Source organism: Rhinolophus sinicus, chromosome 3 (assembly GCF_057876585.1).
Source record: "Rhinolophus sinicus isolate RSI-liver-muscle chromosome 3, RSI-T2T, whole genome shotgun sequence".
NCBI lineage: Eukaryota > Metazoa > Chordata > Mammalia > Chiroptera > Rhinolophidae > Rhinolophus > Rhinolophus sinicus.
This window is the reverse complement of record NC_142503.1, coordinates 43,006,239-43,033,732: the sequence shown is the minus strand read 5'-3', so window position 1 is coordinate 43,033,732 and position 27,494 is coordinate 43,006,239. Positions and strand designations below refer to the sequence as shown.

At 37.8% G+C, this 27,494-nt stretch overlaps 1 protein-coding gene across 8 annotated transcripts in view; it reads right to left on the bottom strand.

The window, feature by feature from the left end:
* The window catches only part of MAST4 (microtubule associated serine/threonine kinase family member 4), a 545,650-nt gene that overhangs the window by 231,137 nt on the left and 287,019 nt on the right, over positions 1–27,494 (bottom strand). For 4 of the 8 annotated variants that reach the window (XM_088796536.1, XM_088796534.1, XM_088796538.1 and 1 more), the window contains 2 exons: positions 23,884–23,915; positions 9,090–9,125 (listed from right to left, as the gene is read on the bottom strand). In XM_088796536.1, the coding sequence (XP_088652662.1) occupies positions 9,090–9,125; positions 23,884–23,915 (68 nt within the window). The remainder of the gene's footprint in view (positions 1–9,089; positions 9,126–23,883; positions 23,916–27,494) is intronic. The other 4 variants (XM_088796537.1, XM_088796539.1, XM_088796535.1 and 1 more) reach the window with 1 other exon arrangement.

Genomic DNA, 27,494 nt, shown 5'->3' with positions numbered 1-27,494 from the left:
ACAGGTAATGTGGTAGAAATAGTATATTTGCCATCATGTAAAGTAGAATTGATTGGATTTCAAGAGATTAGTCTTTGCTCTAATGAGGTGGACACACGAGCCTGGATAGAAGGGAGAAAGAAACAGTAGCAAGGAGCAACTCATATTTCTTCCTGGCTTTGTTCTCTGGCAAATGCAACTTTCAATTGCTATCTCCCTAACAAGGAACTTGTCTTATCATGGTGTTTTTCCAAAGTCCTTTCACGCTCTGTCAGCAGGCTATGGAGCCCATTCAGAGGAATTTAGTGAAAAAATGAGGAGACATTCGACAGACCATAAGCTCAAGCTAGACAACGCCTACTGGCAGGTGGAGTCTGCCTTCCAGATGTGAGCAGTGGGAATGAGAAAGCAGGGGTGGGTATTATGGATTCGGGGTATGTGTCTACCCCGAAAAGATGTTGAAGTCCTAACATCCAGTACCTATAAATGTGACCGTATTTAGAAATAGTGTCTTTCGAGACGATCAAGTTAGGATGTGGTCATGAGGGAGGACCCTCATCCTTATGAAAGAGCGAAATTTGGACACAGACGCACACAAGGAAAATGCCACGTGACAATGAAGGCAGAGATGGAGGTGATGCATCCACAAGCCCAGAAACACCAAAGAGTGCCAGCAAACCACCAACAGCTAGGAGAGAGACCTGGAACAGTCTTTCCCTCATTGCCCTCATGAGGAACCAACTCTGCGGATTCCTTGATCTTGGACTTCTAGCCCCAGAACTTTGAGATAAGAACTTTGTTACTTAAGCCATCCCGGTTGTGGTACTTTGTTACGGCAGCCCTCGCTAACTAATACATGGGGTGCTGGAGCATCCTCACCCACCTCTCTGGGTCTGGCACAATTTATCCTTTTTCTCAAGTGTCCATGTCTCGGTGTGCCTCACGTTACTTCTTAAGGCCCATAATTTCCAGCTGCCATCATTCACATACTTGGGGCTCCAGCCATGCAGTTTCCAGGCACAGTTCCAGGAATATTCACTGATGGCTGGGGTGAGAGTGAGAGGAAGCCACAGGACCTTCCAATCTAACAAGGATTATCTATCACTATGACCAAGATAATGAGAAGGTATATGCTTTTAAATTGGGTGCCTATGTTTCAAAGTCTGTGCACGTGATAGAAATGCAGATATGTAGCTGCCAAAAGCTTACGTAGAAGCAGAACTGAGTGAAAGAAGAGTAGGAGCAAATGATTATGTATTGGGAGGCGTTGTAACCACTCACCTCTGATGATTCAGTAAGTTCAAATATCTAAGGGTATTCTATTTGTCAGTATCTCTTAAATGTGGCTTTTCTGCTTCCATATAACAACTCTCCTTACTTTCCCTCTCCTGGCTTTTTCAACACAGGATCTGTCTGAAAAGCACTGGAACTGGCAGAGGCTGAAAAAGCTGGTGAAGAAAGCTAAACCTTTTAATGATAAAAGTGAAGGGGAGGAAATCTCACTCCCATGCATATCCACTGTCCTTTATTATTTGTAATAACAAGTCTATGAAAGGAATAACGTAATGAATACCTACCTGTGTATCAACTACTCAACTTGATAAATCAAATGAGCAGTACTGAGGCTCCAGCACTCTTCCCTGATCTCAGTTCTCCCTTTTCCCCCCAGAGGTAACCACCAATATGAATTTGTCATTTATTGCTCTCACGCACGCCTTTATCCTTTTACTACGAAAAACAACTCACCTAAAACGATGCTACTCCTTGGTCACAGTCCCATTGGTTACTTTTTAAAAAACCCTTTCTATCTCTTTCCTATCTTTCCCTCATCTAGCAAAAGAATAATTATCCGATAAATGTATTCACACCATGGGAGTAGTAACTGCGAAAGCTTAATTTTACTCCTATCAAATAAATATCTATTTTATTTATCTGTGTGACCTGCCGCCTTCCCTCAATAAAGCTGTGATACAGGTTGTGGCACAAGCCACAAGCCGGTGGCAAGTACACTTTGCATAGCTATTTCTGGCACTCCTCAGTTCAGATTCGTAAGTGGAAGCCTACATCACTTATACTTAAAATTCTCCTTGACAAAAAGCCAAAATGGACAAATCAGAATTTAGGATAATATTACATTTAAATTGCACTCTTTTATATAAAGGGCTGGAAAAACGTTAAAACATTAATCAGTACTGAATTCATCGCTCTTATCTGTTTTCATGAAAGACGTAAATGCAAAAAGTAAAATAAAATTGGACTAAGCTCAGCTATGTTAAGTGGAGGACCCAACATCTATCATTTAAAGCACAGCACGTTTTTACCAAAAGTTTGAACAATTTAACGTAGGAATTCAATAATTGCTCAATCAACTAACTAACTAATGGGTTAGTCCATGAGTTAGTATTAGGCAGTAAGGGACATAATGTGATTTTAAAACACTCAAAAGAATATTCTACAACTATTTACGCAACAACTGTTACATGCTGGGCATGGTTTTAAGCACGGAGGATATAGCCGGGAACACAACTCCCTGACCCCAGGGAGCCTCCACTCCAGCAGGACAGCATGCACAAAGTCACACTAATGATATATCCTGAGGCACTCTGGGAAACCCTCCTGATCAATAAAATATGCTACAAATCACAACTTGGCTAAGAATGGCTGCAGTACTGGTTTCTGGGGAAATCGTATAAAGCCCCAAGTGTTAAAGCAAAACAAAGAAAATCTGTTCTGTTCCCTAAATGAATATAGCATCTTTTTGGTTGCTACTGGAGCCTATTAAAATGTGTTGTTCAGAGTGATTTCCTGCACATAGAAAGTGCAAGCTTCCTTGAACCTAAGCAAATACCGCTAACAGCTGTAGGGAAACTATTACCATTTGAAATTTTATAAAACGAATGACTGAAAGTAAGGAAATGCCTCAGTACCCTAAACAACTAGACATGACCACGAGAAACTGCCCAGCACTTCATTCTCCTGGCTGATTCTGTTTGAAGATACAGCAAATTTTGTGGGCCAGCACGGCACTCAGCTCATATACGACTGGTCAGTGCCAGAAAGTGTCTCCCAGCTGGAAAGGAAATGCACGCCAAGAATCAATAACTATCAAGTAACAAGCATTTAGAAAACAGCCTGAAAAGAAATATAATAAAATGCTTGTGAGATGAGATTATGGATAAAAACTTTTATTCCTTATACTCCTATATATTTCTACAACGGAAATAGCCAGGAAAAAATGATTAATGCTTTATGATCTAAGAATTTTCACTGTAAAATAAAATGCTACCCCATTTCTTAAATGCTAAGAGAGTGTAATGCTGAAAATACCTAAAGGAAAAATTATTTAATGCATCAAAAGACACAAGTGAAAGCTAAATTCTCTGCTTTTAAAGCTACCTGATCTTTATGTGATAATGACGTAATTTTGAATGCATTTTTTCCTGTGTTTTCTAGATCCTCTATAATAATCACCTGTGTGATTGATAGAACTATTACTTAAATTATTATTTTCTACAAAGACCAATCAGCCCTTACTCATTAAGATACTATAAATTCTACATTATCAGTCAGAAAAAGACCATAATAATAGGGTCATATCAGTTTACTCTCCACTAACAATTCTTGGAAATGCCTCCAGCTTTGAATTACTTCCCTCTTTGAAAGGACACATAGAAGTTCAGAGGGGTCAAAATGTACAAACTCTTCTGAAATTAGCTATTTCAATGGAATACAGGTCCCTGGTCCTCCGCCACTGCTACTCTGACAGCAAAGCAGCACCAAATCGCATGAGTCAATAAGAGGAGAGGGTAACAGGAAGAAAATGAAACGCAGAGGTGGTTCGGTTTTTAAACCCCCATCACACAGCATACACTGCAGGATTCAAGTGTTTCCTGATGATGGAAAAACAACTGAATCCAGGGCCCGCTACTTCTTTTATGACACGTTTTTAAAGCTCATCTTAAGATGAGCTTTTTCTTCCTTCTGCTCCAAACCCCATTTCCCAATAATTGGATGGTAGGCTATGAAACCAGAAAACAATTTGTTACATCTCTGAATCCTTCTACCTACAAGGCCAAGTTTCATCAGTCTCCTCTTCCGTACCCTCAAAACAACTTAAAATATACAACTGTTCGTAGTCTAAGGTCAGTGTTCAAGGTTACAAACATGGGCAGAGAGACTTCCATGTGAGCAACAAAGAAAGCAAGTGCGCGGCTCCTTAATACAGTCTTTACACTCTGCAAAGAAGAGGGGTGAGGGTTGCCCTGAGGTGCAAGGCAGTGGAACTTTTGGTTTCAGGAGGATGCAGCTCTAGCATCACAAGAAAAAGAAGCCAAGAATTAGAGGATAACTTGAAGCGTGTGAGCTCCAACCTCCAGAAGCACCTACAAGCCTCACGGGCCAGCTTCATTTCTTTTCAAGTCAGTTCTTCCAATCGCTGGCTACAGACATTTTTTTTCAGTCTTCATTTTGAAGGTTCCTGCAGCCAACACCTATCTTAATTGCCACTGGCTGACCCCTACAGACGAGAGAGTGAGATTCCCCAAAATTAATGTACCCCAAGAGAACCATTCTTTCGGCCAGGTTCACATTGGGTATGAAAGCCTTCAACTACCTGGTGTTTCTTTTAATCAGTTATACTGCATTGGAGCTCATTATACAAAGCCAGCTGGCTTTGCAGACATCAATGCAAGAACCATGAAAAACCCCACGTTTTGTGGCCCCACAAGGAAGAGCAATCCACTTCAAAGTCTGTTAAGCTCCCGGGGTTCTGGTGTAGAAATAGCTCACTCAGATTCTTCATTGTTCAGACATCCAAGGAGCCTAGCCATCTAAGAGATAAAAGGATTCTTCTGAAAGCACCATGTAAAAGAAAATATTTGTTCAGTCACTGTGTCCCTACAAAAGTGATCTTATGCTCCATGGCTGGATATCTAAGAAGATGAAAACGAAGGGGCCTTAACAGAGCTGATGGAAACCTGGTCAGATAAATCGGAGGTAGGGGGACATGTGCTGTCCTGAACTGGAGAATGCTGAGGTGTGCTCCTTCCCAGGAATATTCTACCCATTCTCACACAATGTTCCACACCTCAGGATGGCATTCAAGAGAAATGCTTTGACTTTTTTCCCCACTACTGAATACAACTGCAATTATATTTAAAACAGCTTCACTTTTTTTTATCATCGCTTTGACAGGTTCACTTTTGAAGTTTCTATTCAATCCATTTCAATAGTCCTATCCCTTTCTAAGGGATAGTACACTGGCCCTTTATAAATACAATACTAGGAGAAGGGACCAATGTATCTGTCTTATTTTTTTTTTTTTTGCAAACAGTAATTTCATTAGAATGTGAATTTCAGTAGAAATGACAACAGAAAACTCAAGAAGATTGACATTTAAACATTTAGATGGATAAAAATATTGTGGGGATTAATAACAAGGGGCCAAATTTAATGTGTCATTTAAAAATTTCATCCTTTGAAAAAACTTGACCTGGAAGTTAAATGCAGCTGGCAGTACATGTCTCTCATTCACAACAGGTTTCCCCAAAGAGGGAGCTATTTCTCTGTAAGGCACAACAAATAAGGGTCAATGACTTCTGACTCAGTGGCTTCACCCGAATAAATAGAGCAGTTTCAACACATTTCTTAATGGCCAGAAGACCTGACCGCAGAACAAACGAGTGCTGAGACTCACAATTACAGCTGATTTATAATGTCTACAACGAGCCCAGGGATAGAGTGGGTCCTCACTCCAAAGGAATTATATCTTCTCTGGTGATACCACACTGCATCACCGACACAGACCTGTTTTAAAAGTGAAGCAATTTGGAAGTCTCACGCTTACGTTGGATCTCACATCTCAATGTTTTGTTCTACCTCCTATGTGTAGCAGGCTGGACATATTCTAGTGGTGGATTAAGGCAAAATAAAGATGGGAAACTGGTGAGATTTTCTTCTGAGACAATTTTCAGATAGTGCCAAGCCACAAAGGAATATTTAACAAGGGTAACATTTTAACAAGAACAAGGGGATAGTGGTAAATTAGGACAATGTTACGTGAGGTTACATTGTACCTTGGTCATTTGTAGGCAACTTGCACAACTCTTAAATTGATCATTAATGTGCACAAAACATTTACCTGATTCAGTTTTAATTTTTGGTGGTAAAATATTTTCATCTTTTAGAAGTACAGTGTCACATAAGGTTGTTTTATTTCAATTTGATCTAGATCGAGAATACCTGTGAATTAAAGTGGGTACCAGTTTACCTTATCTCATTAGGTCCATGAAAGATATCCCTGGCCTTAAGGAACATTACACCAGCAATGTTTTTGAAGGTACATCGTTGTATTTTGGTCAGTACAATAATATAATCACTTGCCCACGTAAGGCTGAGGGGTTCAACATACCAGTAATTGATTCATTTAAATCAATATATATGATTACTTTTACCCAATGTTGCCATTTTGGGGTACCTCCTTCCTCATTTCTCAAGTCCTGTAAATGTTATTTTTAATTATTCTAGTGCTTATATCTTCCCAGTTTATCACTTCAAGTGCTCTAATCATAGTGGCTTTTTGAATATGGTGGTACACGGATGCAACTGCAGTTTTTCTGGCTTTAAGAATAAAAACTCTGTTTATTACCTGTGGACTCCTATAGCTACTCCAATCCCTGCTCACCGGTGGTTGTTTGTGTTTATTTGTTTTACTAAAGCAGAGAGGTTCCTTATCCTTATTTAAGCAATTCTATCTTCCCAGAGTCTTTAGGATTGGGCAGCCCTAGAGCAAATCGGAGGCTTAAATATGTGACAGTATTATAAAGGAAAAGGAACAAAATTATTTTATTATTAATCTTATAATACCCTTATTTACTGTGTTTTACTGTGATTTTAAGTTCCTGCAATAGCCTCTTATATTTTAAAAACAATTTTACTTTAAGAGTAACAATGTAGAATTTACATAATGCATAATTATATTTAAAATATACTGAAATTATACCTTTTTATATTTACATTTATCAATTCTTCAATTTTGATGGTGATTGAAACGAGTACAGGAAACATGGTTTGAGTTGATTAAAATACAGCTTTTTTGAAAACATGATATGCCTATTAGCACGGTTTGTCATTTGTCACCTTTGATATAACATGATTGGCTTTTGGCTCTTGGTAAGTTCCACTTGTTCTTCTTATTTCCTTTGTCACTTAAATTTCCAGTATTGACCAGTGCTTTCAATTTGGTTCATTTGTCCTTCATAGCTTAACCTCCACATACTGTTTGAAAGCATGCTTGTTCTTCAGCAAAAGAAAAAGGGTTCCAAACCACCCAAATTTTCCCTATCCTAATCAATCCAGTTATGTTCCAAAAAGTCTTGATGCCCTTTAGTGGAAAGTAATATTAATATTAAAGACCAAAATTGGAGTACAGTGAGTGCTTACTTGATGGTTTCATATGAGTAAGGAATAGAAGTCAGTAGGTGACTATTCATTACCTTCCTTAGAACAGAGCAGAAAAATTATATTTGGTTTTGATTTAATGAGGATTATAAGTTAATATGGAAAGTTTAAATTTAACTCTATATTTAGTAAGTCCTTTTTGGTCTTAACATAATTAATTTTCCCCTTTTCTAAATTACCATCTTTAGTATTTATTCACATGCAAAAAACTGCCAAACCAATCCACTTATTTGAATCATAATGTCATTGAAAGTTTCTAGGAATTGTATAGGAATCTCAGTTTTTTTAAACATAATTGCGTTTTTTCCAAGTATAGCATTCAATAAAAATCACAATACATTATTATTTCACCATTTAATTTTGGCTATAGAACAAACTAATGTTTTGTTTTGTTTTTCTATAACCAAGTACATGGGGATGTCTTTTTTGCTTTCACAAGTCAAATACAGACCTCATATGTACTTGCATATTTATTCATTTGTAAAACAGTATTACTATCATTTTTAATTGCAGACAGTTTTAGTGTTTAGCTCCAATATTTCAAATGCCTTTAGAAAAATACAAAGATATTTATTACCTTAATAAAATAACAACTAAAGTTTCCAAAAAAGCAATTAAGAATGTTAGTAAACCCAAATAAGTTACTATCACATTAATATGAATCTAAAATTAAGAATTGTCTTTAAGATTCCCCAAACTAAGAAATATTAATTTTTTAGTTCTATTTATCACATGTGTTATTATATTACCTTTTATATTCAAAACATTTACAATGAAACTGCCCAACTTTAAGTTTTTTAAATTTAATTTAACCAGAAATAAATGAAAAAAATTTAAAAAGGCTATAAACAAACATGAAAAGTACGAAAAGAAGACCAGTGAAGAAAAACTTACCAGACGTTACAACTCACTATAAAGCCACTACATTTAAAACAGAATGGTGTTGAAATAGAAACAGACATATAGGGATGAGAATAGAGAGTCCAGAAATTATCCAAATATATATGACATATTTTTGTATTTCAGTCCCATGAAAAATAAAATTTCTCGTTATAACTAGGATATATGTAACTTAACTATCCAGTAGGGGAAGAAAAAAAGAAAGACTCTTATCTCATATCATTTATAAAATTTAAAACTAGAGTAAGAAAATTTAAGAGAATATTTGTATGACCTTGAGATGGACAACACCAGCCTGAGCAAAGCAGATAACTAAGAAGCAATAAAGAAAAAATAAAATATATTTGATTAAATAATAATAAACAATTTTCATTTGGCAAAAGACATCATACACAGAGACTAGAATTATAAAGATATATTTGCACACATACAACAAAGGATTAACATTTCTAAAACAAAATACCTCCCCGAAACTGTAAAATGAAAACACTGCAAAATAGAAAATGGGCTGCGGAAATAATATTAAATGAAGAAAAGAGAAATGCAATGAACAATAAACATGTGAAAATATACTCAGTGTCAGTGGCAGTGAAGAAAAGTAATGATCATAGATGAAAAGATTGGCAAGAACCAAAGGGAGAGGTGGCATCCAATGATGGTGAGAATGTAGGAAATAGGTACTCTTATGTGATTTGCTATTCCTTTGGGGAAAATAATCTAGTAATATCTATTAAAATAAAAAACACACATACCGTTTGACCAAGCAATTCCACTTCTGGGAATCTATCCTATAGAAAAAAAAAAAAAAAAAGGACCAGTACATAAAGAGATAGGTACAAAGATGTTTATTGCAGCACTGTTTGTTGTGGGGCAGAGGAAGAGGTGGGACCAGAAATAACATGAAATATCCATCAATGCAGAAATTGTTAAATGAAATGTGATATATACTATACTGCGATATAGACTATTATATAATTATTAAAAAGACTGGAATAAATCTGTAGATACTGGCTTGGAAGACTGACATGGTGAGAAAATCAAATTGAAGAGTGAGTGCTACAATCTCATTCTTAAAACAGCAGCAACAAATGCAACAAAACAGTGTGTGCGAATGAATGCACTCTTATGCACATGAAGTAAGGGATAGGAGAGTACAGACAAGACTAACAATGTCTGCCCTAGGGTGGTGAGTGGAGACAGGGATTGGAGGAGATAAGGATTATTTAGTTTCTCTTAGTATATCTTTGTGCTGTTTCACTAGCTACTATGAGCACCATATTAATTTTATAATTTTAAAATATATATTTAAGAAAAAAATATTAGCTTTTATCGTGGGAAGTAGAGTTGTAGTATTTGCAGACATTCATCCTTAGTAAGATAGTTGTAAATAAACCAATAGTCTCTTCTCTGCTTATGACAGGCACATAATGTTCGTTTTTGATTGCTTGCCCAGTATCCATTCCATCTCTCTCCAGTATGTGTATCTGCCACGTAGTTTGGGTGGGAAAGAGTCCATCCCATTCCCAGGGACTCCTCAGTGGTCTAAACTAGTTCTGTCCACCAGAAATACAATTTGGAACCACTTACATAATTTAAAATTTTCTAGTAGTCCCAGTAAAAAAAAAAAAAAAAATTGAAGATACAAGTCAAGGCAGTTTTAATAATATGTTTGTATTCTAACGCAATATATCCCAAAATGCTATTACTTCAACATGTAATTAATATAAAAATTATTCGATATTTCAAACTCTTTTTTTCATATCTCAACTTGGACTAACTGTATTTCAAAAGCTCAAAAGCCGCATATGGCTAGTGGCTATCCGACTGGGCAGCACTGGCCTGAGCTAATGAGAGTAACACTATAAATATTACCATATTTGAGGGTGGACACATAATTTAAGATGGCCCAATCAAAGAGGAATCCATAAAGGTAAGAGGAAAAAAATCCTCTCTTCATGAGAATGAATAAGAACAAGTAACCCTGAAAGCTGCTTGCTGGCAGCCATCTGTAAGCTAGGAAGGAAGTCTGCCATGAAATGAACTAGAAACTGGGTCTTTGTATCAATATTCAACCATTGGATCAACCCTGGCAAGAAGCCGGAACATTTTAGTTACAAGAGTTGGTAAGTTTCCTTTATTTTTTCAGCCATTATGAGTTAGGCTTTCTATTATACTTGTAATCAAAAGTATCTCAATTAATAAACTCACCTATGAGTTTATTATGCCATGTCCAAACAAATATTTTCTTCTTAAGTAAATTAATTCAAAGGGTCAACATTTCTTTTATTTGTAGTCAAAGCATGCTTTTGTTAAAATAGCTTTATTTGATAGTAATATTTTTAGACATCTTCTGGAAACATGCCCAAAGAAGATTTGCACAGACTAATTCCTGACCATCCTGGGTAATTTTCCACAGTCACCACAGGAGAGTATTTCCCAAGACAATATAGACAAGAGGTGTCAGAGCAATCAATCAGCTCCACTCTCATTCCACTGTCTTTTCTTGTCCTTGCTCTCTAGACCAGGCTTCCCCAACTTTGGCACTATTGACATTTTGGGTAGATTAAGTCTCTGTTGCGGGGGTGGGAGATATTTCTCTGTTCCTTGTAGGATGTTTAACAGCATCCCTGGCCTCTACCCGATAGATGGACAGGAGAAACACCACTCCCCAGTAGTTGTGACAGTTAAAAATGTCAGTAGACATTGTTAAATGTCCCCTTAGGGTACAAAATCACCCCTGGTTGAGAACCACTGTTCCAGACCAACTGTAAGTTCAAATGTCCAACTGACCTCCATTGTTTTATAAGACTCAGTCATTGCAGGATCGTTAAAGCATGATGACTCCCTAAGTACTCCCTGTATCACAATCTTTCCAGGCCGTGTGGTCCTCTGCTCTACTAGACACAACCACATGAGGTTCTAGACCTGAAGCTTGTCTGGACACGTTCTTCCTCCTCTACTCCCATGCCAAGTCTTAGCTCTCCGTTGTTATAGAAATGTGGCTAGTTCCCTCTGACTTCAGCTTGAAATCTTTATTTGAGCTACTCTCAGAACCAAACACCGAAACATTTCTCTTGAGATTCTATGAGAGCAATCTTTCTGACAAAGTATTTTGTCACTTATGGTCACTCAGTCTCCTCCAGCTGGGTCACCCCTCTCCTCCAGGAGTACATCTTGGGGGACAATTCCATCCCAGTCTGTCCACACTGTATTAACTTACACATTATTGTCTCTAATCTGTCACCAAGACGAGAGTTTCACTATACCACTGGAAAACTCTTCACAGCTTCAGAAATTGATCTATATAGATTTAATACAAGTCCCATAAAAATCTCAGCAGACATTTTTGTAGAAACTGACAGATTCCAAAATTAAAAAACCTAGAATACCCAAAGAAACTTTGAAAAAAGTGAACAAAGTTGGAGGATCAACACTACCTGTTATCTAAACTTATTGAAAACATACAGTAATAAAGCAGGGTGGTGCTGATATAAAGACAAATAGGTCAGTAGAACAGAATAGGAAGTCTGTAAATAGACACACACATATGGACAACTGACTTTCAACAAAAGTACACAGCAAGTCAGTGGAGAAAGGACAGTCTATTCAACAAAGGTCTTGGAACAGATACCTATATGCAAGAACATGAACTCTGATTCATACTTCACCCCAGATACAAAATTAACTCAGAATGGATCACAGACCTAAATATACATTCAAAAACTATAAGTCTTCTGGGGGAAAAAAACAAACAAACAAAAAAACAGGCAATAAATTAGACTTCATCAAAATTTAAAATTTTGCTCTTTGATAGATACTGTAAAGACATTGCAAACACAAGCTGCAAGCTAGGAGAAAATTTACCAATCACGTACAGCAGCTTTATTTACAATGGCCAAAACCTATGAGGGACCGAAATGTCCATCAAGTGAATGGATAATCAAACTATGGTGTGTCCATTCAACAGGATATTACTTAGCAATAAAAAGTAATGAACTATTAACACACGCTATGACATAGATTAATCTCAGAATAATTATACTGAGTGAAGGAAACCAGACCCACGCCCCCCAAAAAGTACAAACAGTATCATTTCATTTATTTAAAATTTTATAAAATGCAAACTAGGCATGGAAAATACTAGCAACTGCCTGATTGATCATATGGGAGTGATTGTAAATTGGTAAGAGGAAACTACTAGGGAAGATGGATATTTTATTGATGTGGTTTCATAGGTATATACATTTGTCAAAATTTATGAAATTTAGTACATCAAGTGTAGTTTCGTACATGCCAATTATTCTTCAATAAAGCAATTTTTAAAAAAAGTGGGAGGAATAACTGTTAGCTGCTATGGAAAGCATTAACTACTAGACTATGTAGGGTCAGGCTAATCCTGGGACAGCTGAAAATTGGTTCATGCTACATGGAATTTCATGAGAGGAAGCTGTTTCGAGTTTTGTTTTGTTGTGTTGTTTTAAGTTCTATTGTGGATTAACACAAATAGAATTCCTAATTCCTGGGTACTTCACATAATACAGCCTAGGGGATGTTAAATGGTAGATAAAAGGTGTGTGTTGGGTAGGGAGAGACTGGACAGATCCTCAAGAAGTATGAATTTGAACTATCTTTACTCTAATTCCCCTTGTGTCCAAAGACAACCACTGCCATCACCATCACCATCCCTACTGTGGTCTTAAAGATATAGCTGACCAACATCTCTCAGAAAAGAAAACAGAATAGAGCTAAGTAGCCTGAATTCTCAAAGATAATAATTAAGTAACATGCGTTTAACCAGATGTTTGATGACAGTATTTCTCCTTGTGATTCTATCAAAATCAAGTACATTTACATACAAATTGGCAATGCCTTAGAATCCCACCTAAAAAAGCCACCCTTGTTCCCTTAAGGCCTGAAACCAATATACTGACCTATTAATTTCATTTCCGTGTATAATGTCAAGTACATTTTAAAAATATACTCCATTGCTTCCAAGTGCTCTTTAATCCACAAGGACTGGTTTTAGCGTTTAAACTAATTTATCCTAGACACAAAAAAACCTTCTGCTTATTCTCCCAGATAATTGATTCTTGATTTGTTAAGCTACTAAACACCGTGCTTTATACCCTGAAATACAAACCCCCTGGTGCACAGGCTCATGTGCCCCACGCAGAGCAAATACTGTTCAGGTCTCAGCAGAGAGGCCACGGGAGCTGAGAATGAAACAGAACACTCACTCCCTTTGTCCTGCTGCCAGCCTGGGGGCAGGTCCCCACTGTCCCTGCAGTAAACAGCATTTGTTCCACAGCAGCTACACGCGGCTGTCACATGGTGCCAACTCCTCAAAGCAAATACCCTGCTCAGTTTTCGAAAAACAAAAACAAATACAAAGATAACCTCTGTCTCACATCTGACTTCCTTGAGTAAAAGCGCATACCACCACCACCAATAACAATAAGAGACACATTGGAAAATCAAACCTTCGTGAAAGCTTGGCAATTAGTGCTAATGTCACCACAAGGCTAATCCCGTTGGTCTCTATGACAAGACAAAAGTTAGAAATCATTTTTCCTGCACAACAAAGAGCATAAAGCATATACCAAAGTAATGTTTTCTAACAGAATAAGAACACTTTCACATAAGCATCGATAAAATATGGAAATACTTCTTGAAATACTAGTTTATAGCTTTAGAATAAAGGCATTTAAAAATCTTTCCCTCAATATGGGCACGTCTTATGTTCCAACTCATAAGCATGAATGTCTTCAAACTCATCCCAGAAGTGGTAACTTCATATGACAACGTTAAAAGACAATGCATGTGTATTCAGATGAAAAAAATAACCAGTCAGAATTCTCAGAGTGGGGCCCCTATCGCAGAAAAGCAGGGAAGGAAACCCTGAAATAATTTTACCCCAGCTGTTTAGGTCTGACAGTAGGCTGCTGCAAAGAGTAACAGGGCAGGGAGTTGAATTCTCAGGAGTCAGAATGACAGAGGAAATGGCAGACAATGTAAGGAGAAACACCAAGACACAATCAAACTCTTCCAGTGACCGCCCACTTTTCCACAGTCAGGACTAACTAAAGCACAATGAGGTAAAGAGAACAATACAGAAGTCAGCTGCTCTGCTCACATGTCTCATTGGATAATGGATGCATTAGAGGACTGCCAGGGATTGCAGCTGGGACAGCCACACCCCACCAGTGTCGCTGTCACTAGTCTCTTTATTCCTCTGAGCAAATTTAACATCCTCGTGGCACATGTATGAGAAGCAAGGTCTTCCCTTTGGTTGCAGTTTTAAGGATAAACTCTCAAGAAGAGTTTGAGGCCATGCTTTCCAAAAGGTTCAAAGACATCATGACCACCATGGTGAAGTCCAGCATAGCCTGTCAGGTCTACCCTTTATGTGGTCCACACTGAATGTCGATGCTAAAATGCATGCCTTTATGGAACATAGCACACCCGTATCCTTGCTGATGATCTGGTGCAACTCAAGTGTATTGCCCTTAAGAAGGAAAGGTTGCTTTCCGGTTCCTGGTAGGGAAGGAACCCTAAATTCTGGTCATAGTTCACCGTCAAGGAATGATCTAAGCGCAAGCAATTCTCACATCCTCTGAGCTCTGAGTTCCTCACTTATCAAAGGTATTTATCATAAGATTTCAATTAAGGCCTCTTCCAGCTCTGAAACCCTATGGTTAAAATTTTCCACATGGGTATCTATAATATCCCACTTCATTTTCCACAATACCTGTCTGTCCCAAAACATACTTTCAAGAAGTGACCTGTCTACTCTGCTGAGAAGAAGGATTGGCGGGTCCAAAATGATGGATTGTTCTGGAAGAGGGGCCACTCAGCACAGGCAGTCCTCTCAGAATCTGATGACACAGAGCCAGAACATATGTGGGCTCCATCTCCACAGGACACCTAGAAACCTCTTGTAACCAGCAGTGACCATCACGGGTACGAGTGGAAGATGGACCTTAGGCTATGGAGCTAACTGCCCACTTGAACACCTCTGCATTGACACAAGACTTGGCAAACAAACCAGCCCCTCAGAAAAGCCTACTCAAATTATCCGGTTTTAAGGGAACTTCCTCAGCCTATTTGAGGCCTTTCATCTAACTACAGGACAAAAATAAGTGATTGGGGGAGTGGGGAAAGGCTCAATTCCCAATATGTTTTGTGTGTTTAACAAAACAATTACATAGTACTTACTGCATGTTACAGACACTTCACAAATATTAACTAATTTAATCCTCAAAACACTCCAGGATAGAGTAATAGTCCCATTTTAAAGATGAGGAAACTAAGACACATAAAGGTTAAGTAATATCTGAAGTTCACATAGCTAGTGAAATGACAGAGCTAGGATTGAAATCCAGGCAGTGTGGGTCCCGTGTCCATGCTCTGAAATGCACACTGAGTGACAGACCAGCGAAGGTGGCGGCTTCAGTGAAAAAGCACAGGTATCTATCCACCTGTTTCTGTGGGCCACCCTATATAAGTCTTGCTTTAAAGGGTTGCTCACTGAAAAACTCTCCCTAACTTCCTATTTGATTCAGGTTTGCTAAAAAATTATTCTAGTAAATATTAAATAGAGAACTTTCCCTCACGCCTTTGTGCATCAAGAAGCCCACTTTGCCACTATACATACCCTGAATTCTCCTAAGAACAGTACTTCTTAAGTGTGGGTGTCAGTTTAGACTCACCTTGAGACTTGGTTGAAAGTCCACAAACCTCCGGCTTCCCCTGCCTCCACCCCCAACAAACACACACAAAGATTCTGATTGGCACTCCCCAGTGTGTTTGGAAATGCACATATTTTGATAAACCGCCCTAGGTGGTCTAACCCCTCTTCCTCTGGAGCAAACCCAAGGTCTTCCTATAATTGTCAAAGGTAAGAAGATCAATTCTACATTGTTTCTATCTCCCAGGTCTCCTCCCCTATCCACTTCACAGATGATGAATGCAGGCGTGAGAAGGGATGCTGCAAATACATACCAAATACCAAGCTGGCTATTCGATGAATATATAAATGCAATTGACATTCTTTCACAGGCTGAATTCCTCTCTTTACTCTCAGGATATATTACACCATTCTCTTTTTATATAAACATGCCACTTTAAATGCTAATTCAGACGCAACACTCAATTTTTTTCGTTTTGTTTCTGGGTTTCTAACATTCAAAACGACACTGGACTTCCATTTGGCTTCGACAATAGATACTTTGAATTCTTGCTTCAATATTTGTGGGGGTGGGAGGGAAGAACGTACTATGAAGAAAACTAAATTTATTTTGAAACTCATCCAAATACAGTTTGCATGTCCTTTATTTTGCTTAAATTAAGCTCTTTCTCTCTCTTTCAGGAAATGTTGCCTTCACCTTGCTGACAATCTCGTAAATCTAATTCAACTCAGTTATAAAACCAAGGTGATTCCCTCTCCTTGCTTTCCTGAAATAACCTCATTTTATTCAAACTACTTTGCTAAACAGCTCGTCAAGGTAGTACATTCTGGCTGAAACACAATTGGCCTGAATGTCTTCTTTTTCAAAAATACACGGATCTATGTATGCCAATTACATCACCCCAAGCCGAGTTAGTTACATAGAAGGTCGCTTCCCGTCTTGCCTCAAAATGAGGAATTCCAACCTAAGAACTACCCTAATCCAGTGCATTCAGTTCACTATGTGGACAGTGATAAACTATCTACAAACTATCTTCTAAACCCAGCAGGCCCAGCTCCACCCAGAAGTTTCCAGTGACCCTCAGGTTCCTTTGCCTCTGTCGTGCTAATCACTCGGACGACACTCTCTCCTCTGCTGCTTGTTCTCATTACCTATCCCATATCTGGACTCCCTTTCCTCTCCCGGCCCAAGAAAGACACAACTAGAAAGAAGTTCATCACCCTTTCTTCATACATGCATTCATTTATACATGTGGCAAAATGGTTCTTGATAATTCTGGTAGCCATGTCTCCTATCAATCCACCAGAAGCATCCCTTTAATGAATGGTCACCTACTGTGCCCACGGCAGCTCGGTGACACCCTGACCAAAGGTATGTACTGAATGAGACACTGAAGAGACAATACCTTGAAGACCTAAGTGAATGAATTTAGTACTGGGATGTCTGGCACCAGGGTAGGTGTGCTTCAGATGCCTGTCTCCTTTGCACAGGGAGGTGAACCTCCCTGCGGCCCTGAAACGCTTGTATGCCAGTAGACACCCATCCTACCTATCCCATGGCCAGCCCTACGACACCCCATCCACTTTTAGAATAATGATGAAAGGGTAAATGGAGAGGGAACACAACTCTAGAGATAGAAATGGTATTTCTATCCAGTACTAGGATTGTTACTAGATCAAGACATTAAAATAAGCCAAGAGGACTTCTAAGTTGCCTTTTAGTAATTTCCATACTCCCAGCAATACCCCAGCCTGCTGAAACACACTTTCCCAGGACTTCTGTGCATCCAAGGTGCTTCTCAGGCTTTGGGTTTTGTGGATCCCAGACCTACAGGGCTCCATGAAACAGTGCTCTCATGCTCATGATTAAAAGACGTAGAAGAAAAGCTCTTTTGAGTAGCAAGGAGATTTTACTTACTGAGTGAGAATAGACAGTGCAGTTTCCTTCATGTCTGTGCAGAGAAGTCTGAAAGATCATTAAAAAGTAAAAGTGGAGGAGGCAAGGGAACTTGCCCCAGCCAGTTTCCTGCTCCTCTCTCCAGGGAATTCCATGAAAAGAGAAGCTCTCTCTGTCGTGGAGAGCTGTTTATTTGGGCAATTAACAAAACACAAAGGGGTCCTTTATAAATAAAGGGTAGCTGCCAGGGACACCTTGGTTTTACTCCTAACCATCCATTAATTCACACTTCAGGCTTTTAGCCTTTTCCCACTTTCCCTGCCTGAAAACAACACCTCCCAGAGAGTTTTTCCACTTAGAGATGTCATTTCAGGACCCAAGTTCTAAATATGGGTGAGACCGGATAAGGGACCCACAGCACTATTAGCACTTTCATAAATAAGGACAGTTCAGAGTCACTGTTATGAGAAAAAAATGAAAAGAACGTCCAGGGAGTCTATGTGTTCCACACTGACTTGAAACCAAGAAGAAAATGGCACGAGCGGTCCAGCTCATGTCCTCAGGTAGCAGATATTATGATAGGAACTAGAAAGCAGCAGCTGGGTGGTTCACTCTGCTGGGAAGCTCACAGGCTAGCGGGGAGGACAGACAAACTTGTAAAGGATGTACAAACGTCTACACTGCATGCGGTACCATGCTGGCCACCTTATGGAAGACAAAGACCAGCCAGCGTCATGTCTCCTAGAAGGTTAAACATTTAAAACAACACGTCTCGTTCTGCAGCTGCGTGTCATACTGCACCATTACATACGCTATCATCTCATTTGCCTCATTTCCTCCACCTCCAGGGTTAGTCTATCATAAAGCACTTCAAGGGTACCAAAATTTATCATCATAATTTCCCCTATGATTTTTTTTTGGCATTAACAAATAGGTACCTGCTACAGCAGAGATTCCAATCATTGTAAAATCTTTCTTCAAGTTATTTTTACATCTCCATAAATATTTGGTTAAAACAGTTTGAATTCTACCTTCATAAAATTACTGAGCATTTTAAATAAAATATTTCAGGAATATCAAAAGGCAGAGAGTGCATTATAAACATCCATGTACATACCACATTAATGATATACATGAAACTCTCTATATAGCCCTCTCAAATCCCATTTTTTTCATTTCCTCCGCTGATAAGTAAGCTTTACTGTAAAATTGTTTCCCACGAAAGTTTTTCCTACTTTTACTGTAAATGTTTACATTCAGAAACAATACAATATCTTGCTTTGTATATGTTTAAATTTTACAATGTAAATACCATCTTGTATCTGGAATATGCTTTTAACTTCGCTTAGCATTATATTTTTGGTAATTAAACTTGATACATATACTCCAGCTCATTCATTCTACCTGCTGTAGAGCATTTTTCATTGTATAACTGTACGAGGTCTGACAATTAAGTTTGTGAACTTGTTGCAACGATGTTGCTAACCTTTTTTGATATCAGAGGGATTATTCATTATGAATTTGTACCAACTGGACAAACAGTTAACCAAGTTTACTATTTGGAAGTGCTGAAAAGACTGCGTACAAAAGTTAGATGACCTGAACTTTTCGCCAACAATTCATGGCTTTTGCATCACGACAATGCACCAGCTCACACGGCACTGTCTGTGAGGGAGATTTTAGCCAGTAAACAAATGACTGTATTGGAACACCCTCCCTACTCACCTGATCTGGCCCCCAATGACTTCTTTTGTTACCCAAAGATAAAGGAAATATTGAAAGGAAGATATTTTGATGACATTCAGGACATCAAGGGTAATACGACAACAACTCTGATGGCCATTCCAGAAAAACAGTTCCCAAATTGCTTTGAAGGGTGAACTAGGTGCCGGCATCAGTGCACAGCTTCCCAAGGGGAGTGCTTTGAAGGTGACCATAGTGATATTCAGCAGTGAGGTATGTAGCACGTTTTCTAGGATGAGTTCACGAACTTAATTGTCTACCTCCTATCATTATTTATTCAAAGGATATATAGATTTTGACAGGTAGCTGAGAGGAGGTGGAGCAGAGAGTATGACAGCTTTAGTTAATTGAAAAACAGATGGAAACTGCTGAAACCATCTGGGATCAGAAACCTTGGCAAAAGGCTAAATTCCTCCTTGAAAGGAAGAAGAGAACGAGACAAAAATCCAGCTATCAAGGGAGCCAGATGAGAGATGGGATCGAAGGCCTTGAAGTTAAGGTAAAGGGCTGGAAAAGGCTCTGGAGAATCCATCTGGGGTAACGTGGTTACTTAGTAACATCTCGTCTGGAAAGTAGTTTCCCTGACTTCTCTTGTCTGTTGCCTTTTGCAACAAAAACAAACAAAACCCAAAACAAAACAAAAACAACAAAAAGTTCACAATCATTGCCTTTGCAACCTTTTAAAACATATGAAACAGAAGCCAGCCCGGTGTCTCAGGCGGTTAGAGCTCCATGCTCCTAACTCCAAAGGCTCCCGGTTTGAATACCACATGGGCCAGTGGGCTCTCAACCACAAGGTTGCCGGTTCAATTCCTTGAGTCACACAAGGGATGGTGGGCAGCGCCCCCTGCAACTAAAATTGAACATGGCACCTTGAGCTGAGCTGCCGCTGAGCTCCTGGATGGCTCAGTTGGTTGGAGTGCGTCCTCTCAACCACAAGGTCGCAGGTTTGACTCCTGCAAGGGATGATTGGCTGCGCCCCCTGCAACTAGCAACGGCAACTGGACCTGGAGCTGAGCTGCGCCCTCCACAACTAAGACTGAAAGGACAACAACTTGAAGCTGAACGGCACCCTCCACAACTAAGATTGAAAGGACAACAACTTGATTTGGAAAAAAGGCCTGGAAGTACACACTGTTCCCCAATAAAGTCCTGTTCCCCTTACCCAATAAAAAAAAAATCTTAAAAAAAAAAAAAATCTAAAAAAAAAAAAAAAAAACATATGAAACAACACAGACTTCAAGTTAGTTCTTGAGAAAATGATCATTAGTTACAAATTAGTGAGGAGGCGAATTACTTTTTCCTAAACAGATTATGGTTTGAGTTTTTTATACTTTTAATTAGTAATAAAAATAAAAGCCTATTTTCTATGTTCTTTTATTTGTGAAAGCTGTAATATACAGAGAGAGAGAGAGAGAGAGAGAGAGAGAGAGAGAGAGAGAGAAAGAGAAAATGTATACACATGTTAAGAAAGGAAAAAACTGTATTAAAAACTATTAAAATTGCGCTGATGGTAACCACTTTGAGCACCTCTTGTAATTGCAAAAGTAAAATGTGACTTGTATTCATCTTTTGTTATTGGTATATATTGAGTATTATAATTTTAATACATTTTTTTTCCTTTCTTAAAGTGTGCATACATTTTTTTGGCACCCTACGTATCTGTATGCATACATATATGTACACATATATGTAAATAAATATATACATCACAAATATGTATGTTTTATATGATTCTGGATATAAAAATTAAGCTTATTTAAAACAATACCAAAACATTTTTAAATCTGATAACTTCAGACATGTCTGAATGGTAAAAATGTATTTTTAAAACATTAACCTTCAGAACATACAAATCAGAAGTGGCAGATATAACAAAATCAGATGCCGCTTGGAAGAGCACAGCCTTTGTGAAGGTGCACACCTCCTGACAAATTCAATCACATTGCTGGGTAACCACAGGCAATGGGGAACACACCACGCTGTGCGGTTTCTCACCGTTAACACGGAAAGAAGACTCAACAGAGCAGCGGGATCAAATCCTCAATCTTTCTGGGAGAAGGTACTGAGAGACCTGAAAGCATTTATGCAGGAGGGATTTATGTGGTAAATAAACTGAGGAAGTTTAGCAGGTTTAATAATCAAGTACCATTATGTTGGCCAGCTTCAATACCTAATAAAGATACACTTGTGCCCGTCTTCATTCGATTTGTATTAAAATCCTGCTGGCATTTATTTTTAAAAGTATTTCCTTTTTCTCAGTAAGAAAACAACCTTGCATGAGAAGAGTAATTACTGGCTTCTTCTATGTGATAGGCTCAGGAAATGCTGAGTGGCATTAAATCCCAGAGGACCTATATCATACATCATTAATTCTTTGGGGGAATATTTGCATTTAACAGAAAATACAAAACAGTATGCTTATTTTGGGTTTGTTTCACTTAGAAGTATTAATTTTTCCAGAATTCACTTAAAAAAGGATAGATTTGTGCTGACATATACACTATGCTTTTTTCCCATCATCTGATTGATAGATCAATTGATTTTTATTAGGAAGTGACTTTTAACTGGCTTAAATGTAATTCTAACTTTCTCTTACCAAGGATTCAAGTCATGGATTCCAAACAAATTTATGCCATCATCCTTTTTTTTTTTTTCACTGAAGGTTAATACTCTCAAGTAGAGAAATTTAAATATTTTATTTATCATATATTTCCCCCATCAATTCATGGCTATCAGTTACCATTAACAGAATTGAGATTTATACAAGAACAAAAGGAGATATGACCCATAAATAGATATGGAGAATCTAATATGCTCATTAACATTACCTTAATAACAATCGATAGAAAGCATGTTAACTCAAAAATGGGGAAAACATGTAATCTATTATAAAGGCTAAAAAAGAAGATTTGGCTGAAGTTCTAAAGTTTTCAAATAAAGTATAAAAGACAAATCTAGGATGCTTTAAACATTAAAGTTCAAGGGAAAAGATGTTTTCTTCTATAAAGACATTTGATGTAGTTTTATTTTTTCTTGTTTCTTATTTCTCATCATGATAGGAAATACCAAAAAGTTAGGACTTTTACAAGTCTCGGTGAAAGAGTCCAAATCCAGATTCAGAAGAAGGAAAGTTTTTGATCTAAGGGCATTCTCTACGGTAAATTATTAGGCCATTAACCTCTAGCACACAGATATATACAAGCTGGGAGCTAGTGAAAACTTATCTAGGCCCATTCTCCAAGAATAGTGATCCAGTGTCCTCCCAGCAGCCTGAACTTGTGAAAAACTAGGCACCAAAATGAATGGTAATGAACTGTTCATGGCCGATGATGTTTTGGTTCCTAGAGGCAAAGGCTGAAGTTTTCCCAAATTTAGTCAAACAGAACGTACCCCTATCTTTCAACAGTCAACATGTGCATTTCTAATCCTCCAGGTTGAGTTGCATAAACTGAAATATTATACTTGTTTTACAAAGAGGACATTGCCCCCGTCCACTAACTTCTTCAACATAAATCAGACACCAAATCCAAATATTTCTAGACCAGCCCTTACACAGTACTAGTTGATAACAAATCTACCCTAAATTCAGTGTAATAGTAAAGGCAACTGATTTCATTCTGCAACTTGCTAATGGATAAAATGTGATTTATGCAAATAAAAGGTTGAAACTCACTATAAGAAATCAAGTCAAGGTTCATAAATCTGCTATTTAAATACCAGAGCATTACATGAATCAGTAAGACCTAGATCTAATACTAGAAAATTTGGCTGACTCAAAGTCTTCATCAATTCAAATGCAAAGTATATCATTTACTTTGTGTAAAATCCATAGTATACAGAACAATCATAGATTTCCAGATCATATAGAACACAAATTCTTGATTTAGGTCAATTTGTACTATCTGCAGACCAACTAATGTTTTTGCTTGATTACACAGATTTTTTTAATTTTAATTTTCTCCCAGGAATAAATATGTATTTTGGTTTACAATGCCCATAAGGAGGAAAACCCTGGAAACTTTATTGAAGCTATCTTGAAATCATTAATATGTGACATTTATAAATAAATGCAAAGCTTTTTGTCTTCATAATTCAGTTGATTATCATCACTATTCCATTTGCCACTGAAAACCTAATAAGTCAGAGAATAATCACATTACAAACTATACAAAAAGAACAACAAAACAAAACAAGGAAACAATATTGTGCTACTTACAAACTTCCTCTTCTGGGAAGACTCAGCTCCTTCTGCAAAGGAAAAAATGAAATGCTACATTAAGCTTAGACAACTGAGACAGTAAATGGATAACAAAAAATGCATCATCCTTCACTACGTTTGATTTTGCATTTTCTATACTGAATAGATTTTAGTGTCATAATTCTATGCTAGACCCCTTCTTACATTGTTCTTTTTATACATTGTGTTTAAGGTTACAAACACAGTTTATCTAAATTTGAGAGCAGAAAAGACATCCATCCTCCCAAGGCATTGACAATGAAATACAGAGTTGAGTTACATGGCCCTATAATTGAGCATAAGGAAAATCTGAGGAACCAAAGGACTTATCCAAAGAGGAACAGATATAAGTAGGAGAAATTTTGCAGGACTATAATTAAATGAAAGATGAAATGAAAGGGGCAGTTAAATCAGACTATCTGCCCCCAACAGAAATAAACTCAGGCAAAATACTGTGCATACCAAAGATTATACTTTACTTTTTAAAAATAAAGCAAAAGGTTTCCTTCTGGTGTTATTTTTAAAAACAAATGTGAATTATGACTTAGGATATTTAAAATTAGGTTACTGAACCTCTGAAAAGGTAACCAGACAGCAACAACAATTAATAGAGTGCTTTATAGTTTTAAAAGGGTGCTCTCACACTTATCTCAAATTAAGCTCATTATCTACCTAATTATAGAGGGGTGGTGGGGAAAAAAAAAAAGCAAATAAGCCAACCAACACAAAGGGATACAGAAATACCTCCACCCACTAATGAAATTTTCAGAAGCTGGGGTACTCAAGAATGATTACTTGATGATAACCATTAAAGAATAGGAAACAATGAGTCATCTGGCTATTTAAACTCAAAAAGAATGTACTGAAAATTTCAGTCTCCACCAAATTTGTTCTTTTCTTTTTTTTCATTTCCATAATTATCATTTACTTTTTTGTCTTCCAGGAGCTGGAGCATTCTCTTTAGAAAGGTGTTTCCCCCAAATCTTCAAACCCATCTTTCCTGTCCCTCATTTTTATGGGCTCCTTAAATGTTTGTCCTGGACAATGGCCTCAGATCTTCTCAACAGTGCAGTTTCCTCCAGCACAGCTTATAGAACACGGCCTTGAGAGCAGCAGACCAGTGGTGAGGTGCTGCTTTAAATATATTGCCTTACTTTTAAACTGACAAATATATTTTGATACAGGATTATAATAATAATATCACTGTTTAATTGCAAGAAGAAACAATCAACAATTTTAGGAACTGTATCTTCTTCCTTCTCCCAATAGATAACATCCCCCCCCCCCCAAGGGCTGCAAGGTTCAGTGGGGAAATGCTTTAATTTTTTTGTTTTGTTTTGCTTTTTTCTCTAATCCTTGATTAACCCCAAGAAATTACAGTGTTTGCTGAACTTGGCTTCCTGATTCTAAAACATAAACATACCTTCATTTACTAAAGCCTGTAATGACAAGAGAAAAGTCTCTGACTAAAACGGTTTTCCTTGGGAACTAAAATGTAAATGGAAAACCATTGAGTAATTTTCTATATATGTATATTTGGTTATGACAAGTACTAAGAAATTAGTTTTGTATTCGGGTATAAAAAAGAAAAGAAAAAAAAGAGAATGCCCTAGAAGTAACTGTTCACCAGACTATATTCCTTTTAGAAAAGAATTACTGAGACTCATTGTATAGCAAGACGCCTAAAGCTCAAATAAGTAAACACTGCTCTGTCCAGGAAGTTGATCTGACAGGAGCATACAAAGAAAAGGAGAGGCACCTAATGTGTTAGCATTCATAACAGGAAAAAAAAAAAATCAGACGTTATTTAACTTTATATGCAAATAGATCACTATAAAAGGGAAAAGGCCAAATGAATGATCCCAAAGAGTTGAATCAATCATTGTTTCACCAAATGACCGGACTGTAAGCTGGCTGCTTTGCTCTGAGGGAAAAAACTGCTGAAACAGCACGATAAGGTATAAAAACCAACTCTGTTTTTAATCAGAAGTATTTCCAATAGGTCTAGAATTATGAGTTCTAAACAAGAAGAAAGGTTACGGTGTGTAACCCAGCACTGCTGCTCCACAGGACGGCAGCCCAGGTTCCAAGATGAGGCGCCGAGTACATTTAATAGGCCACTTGTCAACTGACCTGAAGCTTGCACGCTAACCAAGCCGAAGGAGCTAATCCACCTGACGGCTTGAATGTCAGGCTTGGGATTGGAAACTCAATTTGGTAGCAAATTGGAATCAGATGTGATGGTAATAAAGTGAGAGAAATGAAGGCACTGTGGCCAAGACCTTGTGAACAGTAGCTGCAAAGGGCTGCAAATACCAAGCGGACTAAGCAATTGCAGCCCGAGTGAGGGGCGGCTGCCGCTCCAATACACGGGGACCGCAGCCTGGTAAGTCTGCACTGGTCAGACGTAAATGAGCAGCATCAAGGCACTTACTGCCCAAGCCCCTGTGGTACTTGGTGCGTGTGTCCTCGTTTCATTTCCTTAATGTCAGGATAAGGTCAGTAACACATACTTAGATAATTAGACAACACATGTGGTATTGGTCCCCGTCACAAACCAAAGTGTGTGCTTAGTGTCTTTGAAGCATGCATTAAAAATTTAGCATCAGGTAAGAATTAAAGGAGGGCTAAAGGAGGGTGGGGAGAGAAAAAGGGCAGAAGCATCAATCTGAACTAAACAATACATAATTATTAATCATCACATAGATTAAAGAAATTACTAAGAATACACTTAAGATTAAATTCTTAAAAATTTTCACTTTTATTGATTACTCAGTGATGTGTAATATTCTTTAGAATGCTTTATATCATTAGTTGCTTAATAGTGTAGTATCCTTTCTCTTCCTTTCTAAAAGTGTTAACTAGCAAGTATGTACATTGAAAATAAAGGTAAAGTTAATCTTGTCTAAGAACCCTCCTGTTTTCTTGTGATTCCTTGATAGGACTGAAGGCACCCCAGGGTTCCCCAAATCCAAGAAGAGAATTTCTGGGTGTCCAAGAAGAAAAGATGGTCACAACAAATGATTGTGGGCCTCACAAGGAGAAAATAACTTGTTTCATCCATAAAGACAGTAGAGAACACTGCCATATTTAGTATGCGCAACAATTTCCACAATGGTAATTTAAAAAATATTTATACTATTCAATGAGTTGATAGATATACATACACAAATAGAATAATATTGCTACACAGACCACATATACAAGTCTGACAATTAAGTTTTCGAACTTGTTGCAACAATGTTGCTAACCTTTTTTTGCTATCTGGGGGATTATTCACTATGAATTTGTACCAACTGGACAAACAGTTAACCAAGTTTGCTATTTGGAAGTGCTGAAAAGGCTGTGAGAAAAAGTTAGACGACCTGAACTTTTCGCCAACAATTCATGGCTCTTGTGTCATGACAATGCACCAGCTCACACGACAATCTCTGTGAGGGAGATTTTAGCCAGTAAACAAATAACTGTATTGGAACACCCTCCCTACTCACCTGATCTGGCCCCCAATGACTTCTTTCTTTACCCATAGATGAAAGAAATATTGAAAGGAAGACATGTTGATGACATTCAGGACATCAAGGGTAATACGA